We start from the raw sequence: 6,627 nt of genomic DNA, 5'->3' as shown, positions 1-6,627 counted from the left end.
CTCCAGACCGCAGAGGGGAACCCAGCCAGGCTGTGCTGCAGAAAAAAGGCAGGCAGTTAAAATCACCCCCCAAAGAACGCGGCGCAGCCCTCAAGACACATGTCCCCAGCATCTTTTCCTCTTTAAATAGACTTATTCCCTCCCGGTGGTTTCCCACTCGTTATTTCCCGTCTCATCCTGATGGAGCTCAGCCCATCCCCCCCGGGCAGCCCCTCTCTGGGTGCAGCTCCCTGAGCTCAGGGGACCCCCGGAGGTCACCGAGCCCCTGGGGCAAGAGCCCACGGCCCCACAGCAAACGTGGGGTTGGCAGAAGTTCTTGGCAGCCCTCCCACAGCTTCCCCAGCCCTGGAATTAAAAGGATCAAGCCGCAGCAGCTCCATCCATCTAAATTAAAACGAGCTATATTTACTGTTCCTGCTAATTGAATTCTATTAACTCCAAGCCGGATGATAAGCAGAGCAGTCCCTTGCAGTTCCTGCTCTTAATGTGTTTAGTGCTCAGACAAACAGGCCAGCCCATCCTCCTGCTCAAAGCAGAGGAATTTGGTCCTGGGCTGTTGTCATCCTGCCCACTGTGCCCACCCAGGAGGGTGCCCAGCCTGCAGCACCCACCCAAAACCAGGGCAGCAAAGGGGTCCGAGCGCCCTGAAGGGGCAGGGCAGGGGTATGGATGGAGAAGGAGAACATGCTATCCCCCCTAATGCCATCAAGATGGGCTCGATTCAAAAAGCTCAGGCAGGAGGCTTCAATAAACCCAAAGGACCCTGCCAAGAGTCACACGTCCTCTATTGAAGTGCATAAAGACAGGACATGTAAGACATGAAGAAAGCACTGTCAGGGTAGGCCAGTGCCAACCAGCAAATATATAACAGTGGGAACATGAAATATTAATCACTGGTGCATAAAACAATAGGAAAAACCTGCCTTGTGAGGCAGCCATCAATCCTCACTCAGCAGGGAACATCAAGAGACACTAATACCATACAGGTTCTGCTTAAATATTTGCCTTCCCTAATGCTCACACGAGAAGCATTTGCTTTGAAGTTGAAAATAGACTGTAAATGTCTTTTGTGTGAGATGAAACGTGATAAGACATGAAACCAGGAGGCTAAACTGTAGTTAATCACGGTGGTTTTACAAGCAACAAATCATTATTGTAGACAGGAAAGTGTATTGCTTAAAAAGCATGAGCCACGAGGATGGCAGAGGGGAGAGCCCTGGCTGGGCAGGGCCCAGAAATGGTGGGGTTTGGGTTGTGGCCCACCAAGGTGGCCACGGGAGCAGCCCCGGTGCTGGATCGATGCTGGAACGTTCCAGAGCAGCTTTTCCTGGTGGGCCCTTTCCCCAGGCTCACAGGGAAGGTGTGATTTGGGGCTGGATCATCCAGCTCCACTCTGGGGCACAGGCAGGGCAGCAGCGTTGTGGGCACCCCCATTTGGGGGGCTGGCACAGGCTCTGGCTGCACCCATGGCATGGGAGGGTGGGTGATTTTCCCACCCTGGGCAGACTCTGGGATACCCAGGAAGGGAAAGACACCCCTGAAAAGTCGGGATACACTTGGGCTGAGGATGGAGCCCACAGTGGACACAGCTCTTTGGGCACGGGAAGGGCAGCACTGGCATCAGCCCCTGCCACAGTCCCTCTTGAGCTCAGGAGCGTGTGGCACCCATGGGATGTACCCATGGGATGTACCCATGGGATGCACCCATGGGATGCACCCACAGCCAGCCCAGGCTGGGAATCTCCTACATCAAAAGTGAAGATCATGGTTGGAAGTGAATGTGCACTTGGGAGCGTGAGATAAGACCCCAAAGCAAACGTCTGAGTGGGACTGATTAACAATTAAGCCCTCACTAATTGCATTAAAGGGTTGGATCTCAACAGCCAGGAAGACACACACACACAAAAAAAGGAAGGATTTGAATTTTCCCTGGGCAAAGCATTTTTCCTGCACGTTCAGACTCGCTCTGAGTGTCTCCAGTCATTATCTCCCTAATTTACACACACCACGAACTGGAAACTAATTTCCCCACCTTGTGGCTCTGGGAGGTTCAGCTCAATGAAATAAAGCTCAGAAATCAGGTCAGCAGTTGCCCCCTGCCAGGGAAGCAGCCCCTCGGGGTGGGAATAGGGGAATATTCCCACTCAGAATAGAGAGAGATGAAGTCATTATGGGTGAGTGAAGTGGAATCATTTCATGTTCTCCAGCTCTTGCTGGATGTGCTGAGGGACAGGTGAGCTCCCAGGGTGGAGCAGGTGAGCTGGGCCATGGGGAGGGACCTCCTTGCCTGGGGAAGCTGGGGGGGGGGGGGGTTGCATTATTTTTTAGATTACCATCCATTTATTTTCTGTAATCAACACAAAATCAGCCCTGGCCCTTCCTGCATTTTCACAGCCCTCCCCCAAGCAATTCCTATGATTCCTTTTGAGCACAGTGATGCTCCAGACCCTGTCACTGGGATGGGACCCTGGCAAGAATCAGAGGGGTTTCTGAAGCCACAAGCACCAGCTCACCTGTGCCAGGCCCTGCCCCCTCCCCAAGGGGTACCCCAATGTGAAAAACCCCATCAGTTGTTTTTCTGGGGGTCTTGGTGCATATTTACAGCCCCTCCTGCCCTCAGCATCCCACCCTGCCCGTGGAGCTGCCAGCAGGGGAGCCCACAGGCTCAGCTGGAGGGGGAAAACCTGTTGATCAAGGGATAAAATGAAACAAAACAACACAAACAGAAAAAGAAGGATCCATCCCTGCGAGGCCGGGCAGCCCACCTGAGATACACATGGGAATTCCAGGTAGGAGCAGCCGGGTGCTCCCTCCTCCCACAGGCTCCAGGGAATACCAGTAATTAGAGCTTCCCAGTGCCTTCTTTTTCCCTGCCTGAAGTCGTTTCTGTGGGGCTTGTCTTTATGAGGAGAACGAATCAACATCTCGCCGGGTCTGGCTGCTCTGCCGCCAGCCCAGGAGGGTCAAAGAGGCAGCTCCTCCCGGTGGCAGGCAAATCAAAAGGAGAAGACACGAGAGGAGAGGTCAGCTGGAGGCTACGGCCGAGGAAATGAATGGTTTTTTAAATAGCCAAGGAAGTTTGCCTGGGCCTGGCGATGTAATTTGATTTCTGGCATGAAACCCACCCGGCTGATCTGGGGCCGCTCCTGCCCGACCGAGCAAAATCCTCTTCTTGGGGCAGAACTGTCGTTAGTGGGATAAGGGGTCACATCCTGCACCCTCAGCACCAGGCATTGCCAACACCCCTGGCCAAACCCCCCTGGAATTGCTGCTTCTGGGCAGATTTCCAGGGAAAACTTCCCATCCCTATTTAAACTATCCAGATTATTTTATTATTTTGGGTTGTTGTGGGTTTTTTTTTGCTCCAGGTGATTTTCCTTATTAAAGAGGCATAAAAAGGGGAGGCACCACCTTGTCCACCCCAGAGCCCATCCTTCCCCTCCCTGCAGGGCCTGGGGAAGGGTTAGGAAAAGCACTTGCACCCTCCCGTGCCCGCATCCGTGAACTGCAGGGAACAGCGTGGGAGCCCGTGGCTCCCCACGAGCGGCAGAGATCATCGCCCCAGCATTCCCGGGAGGTTTCCTTCCACTGCAGCATCTCTGTAGAACTTCCCCCCCCAAAAAAAAAAAAAAAAAAAACCCACCCTCATTCCTAGGGGCAACGCGGTGGGAGGTGCCCCAGAGGTGGGTGCTCCCTGCTGGGGAGCAAAGGGGCAGTTTGTGCAGCCAAACCAGGGGCAAAGCAGCCGATCTGGGGATTAACGGGTTGAAAAGGAGCTTGAACCGTCAGGCTGGGACCTGATTAATAATTAGAGGCAGAGGTTGTCCCGTTCCCGGGGACAGAGGGGCAGGAGCCAGAGGCAGGGCAGGAGGGGACCTGGCTCCTGGCTCCAAGCAGACTTTAACCCCTCGCAGAAGGAAACTGGAGTTGGGCAAAGCCCAGCTCAAGTCTCCAGCCTCCATGATCCCAGTATCCAATGCTAAGGGTTGAGGAGACCTCTGGGAGACAGGGAAGGGCTGTAGGTACCAAACTTGCAGACTCTGTACAGGGGAACTATTGTGAGACACTGCTGAAACTCACCCCCCCCTCTGCCCAGAAAATCCTGACAGCCCAGAAAGTACCAAGAACATGCTATGGTACAAGCTAAAATTAGCTTAAGTTGGGAAAAAATTCCTTTCAGTCCAGTTCACAACCATCCCAAAGGAAAGCTTTGACCCTGGGAATGGCCAAAGGCCTCCAGTGCATCAGCATCCCCCTTTCACACAGCAAAGCCTGGGGTAATGGTAACAAAACCAGGATAAAAATCACACACATTGACCACACTGGATCTGAGACAGGGGGTGTCCACACCTCAGGTCATCAGGTCTGCAGCTGGAGGCAGGGACTCCAGGTGAAAGCTGCTCTCAGCTTCTGGCCAGGGCTTTGTGTCTGTGTTTGCACCCACATTTGTGCCCACCTTGCACACATCCCACCCCAGGCAGCCTCCCCACCCCTGCACCCAGCACTGGGCAGACCCAGCAGAGAAGGAACCCCAGGGCAGATGCACTGGGGTGCCACCAACAGTGCTTTTAAAAACAGAGGTGATTTCTCCAACACAGTGAATCAGTGCTTTATTTGCAGTATTGGAAGAGGTCCAGGACCAGCAGTGAGCACCAGGTAACAAGCTGGCACGTTGCTCTTTTCATCAGTGCTCTCCTAATGGTGGGATTGATGGAAAATAAATTGATTTCAAAGAGGATTTGGTTTGGAGGACAAGGAGGGAAAGGCCACTAATCAGGTGCTGCATTGAGGAGAAATCAGTGTCCCAGCCCTTGAGTGCAGAGGGAATGAAAATGTGATTCCTAAAGCCTGAGTTGTGCCAAGTGCAGCCCCTGAGCCCGACGTTGGCCTCCCCTGCCCCAGCAAGGAGGAGCCACCAGTGCCTCTGGAGTCAACAGCACAGTGGTAAATGTGGTGTAAGGCCAAGTCAGAATCGAGCCCAGAGGACATGGGAAACCTAGAACTGTCTCTACTGTGTGCAAAATGGGCAGAGGGGTAAAACACCTGGATGCTCTCCAGCGGGATCATAAAAACATCTTTGCCCTAGCATCCTGGAAGGGTTTATATAGGGCAATTCATACCATGATCCCCACCCAGAATAGCACCAGAGATTAACCCAGGCTCTGACCTCAGCTAATCCAGCCTTACTCCTTGGAAATGCCAGCAGATCCACTCTGGATTGCATCAGTGCCACGGCAGAATCCGCCCCTCCCGGCTGCGATCTGGACAGTGTCCCGGCTCAGCTGGTTCCACAGCCAAACCCCCCAGCAGCTGAGCAAGGCAGGAGGCTGGGCTGGAGCCCCAGGGACCCTGCAGGAGCTGCTGCTGGCAGAGGGGAGGGTGCCAGGATGGCTGGGGACGGGTGAGGGTGGGTAAGAGGAGGAGCTGCAGCCTTTGCACCACCCCTGTGAAACACACACAGGGTCACAACCCACAGAGCTGCAGCCACCCCAGTCCCCTTCCCTCCCCCCGGCTCCTCCTGGCACCCTGCACTGGAGCAGCTCCAAGAGGGAACTGGCTGGGGAAATCAGGAGCCTCTTGGGGGTTTCTCTGGCTCCTGGTGCCCCCATGACCAGACACTCCAAGGTGTGAAGGCAGGATCAGCCCATCAGCAGCGTGTTGAGGGGAGCAGCTCGCTTACTTCTCCTTCAGGTCCTTCTCTTCTTTGCCTAAAAGAGGGGGAGGCAAAAGCAGAGCTCATGTTTCTGGTTCCAGAACCACCAGCCCCTTTTATTATTTTTTTATTATTATTTGTATTTATTTTGCTACCACCACCACCACCTCACAACCACTGCAGCCTGCCAAGCAGGACAAGAAGACATGGCCAGGGTGCTGCCCTGACCTTGGCCTCCTGAAGCCTTGTTCTGACCTGGGGGAAGCAAATGGCACAAGAAGCCCCTGCCTTTCCCCACTGACCCCCTGGGAGAAGAGACCAACCTCCTCTTGCTTCAAACTCCTCTCAGGCAGTTGCAGAGACCGAGTTGTTCCCTCAGCCTCCTTTGCTCCAGGCTGAACACCCCAAGTTCCCTCAGCTGCTCCTTGGGAGACTTCTGCTCCAGACCCTTCCCCAGCTTCTCTGGATGTGCTCCAGCCCCTCAATGTCCTTCTGGCAGTGAAGAGCCCAGAACTGACTGCAGGATTTAAGGTGCCCCCTCCCCAGTGCCCAGCACTGGGGGACGGTCCCTGCTGGCCACACTAGTGCTGACACAAGCCAGGATGCTGGTGGCCTTCTCGGCCACCTGGGCACACTGCTGGTTCACTGTGGAAGGTCTGGGAGTCCCTGCCAAGCTGAGCAGGCTGACACGTGTGAGATGTGCTGAGGACGTGAGCAGCTCCTCGGCTTATCTGAAGGGCCAGCACCTCCCTGCTGAGGGCAGAGCACCCAGCCCGGGCTATCAGCAGCTGCCCCAAAAATCACTGCACGGGCTGAGAGCAGCTGCCAAGCTGCAGCCTTTACCTTTCGGGACAAACTTCAGCGAGCTGCTGAATATTCAGAAGCGGGACTGCCCCCTCCTGGGCCCATCGTTGAGGAACTCGTGGCCCAGCCCGTTGCCACACTTGCCACAAGACACCTAGAAATGCAACGGG

At 54.7% G+C, this 6,627-nt stretch overlaps 1 protein-coding gene across 1 annotated transcript in view; it reads right to left on the bottom strand.

The window, feature by feature from the left end:
- Positions 1 to 5,676: 5,676 nt before the first annotated feature.
- Positions 5,677 to 6,627, bottom strand: part of MSRB1 (methionine sulfoxide reductase B1) — a 2,832-nt gene continuing 1,881 nt past the window's right edge. The window contains 2 exon segments of the mRNA XM_009994820.1: positions 5,677 to 5,708; positions 6,497 to 6,611. Coding sequence (XP_009993122.1) covers positions 5,677 to 5,708; positions 6,497 to 6,611 — 147 coding nt within the window.

The sequence above is a fragment of the Chaetura pelagica genome, unplaced genomic scaffold, assembly GCF_000747805.2.
Source record: "Chaetura pelagica isolate M959 unplaced genomic scaffold, ChaPel_1.0 scaffold1820, whole genome shotgun sequence".
NCBI classification, from domain to species: Eukaryota; Metazoa; Chordata; class Aves; order Apodiformes; family Apodidae; genus Chaetura; species Chaetura pelagica.
This window is presented reverse-complemented; position numbering and strand designations above follow the sequence as displayed.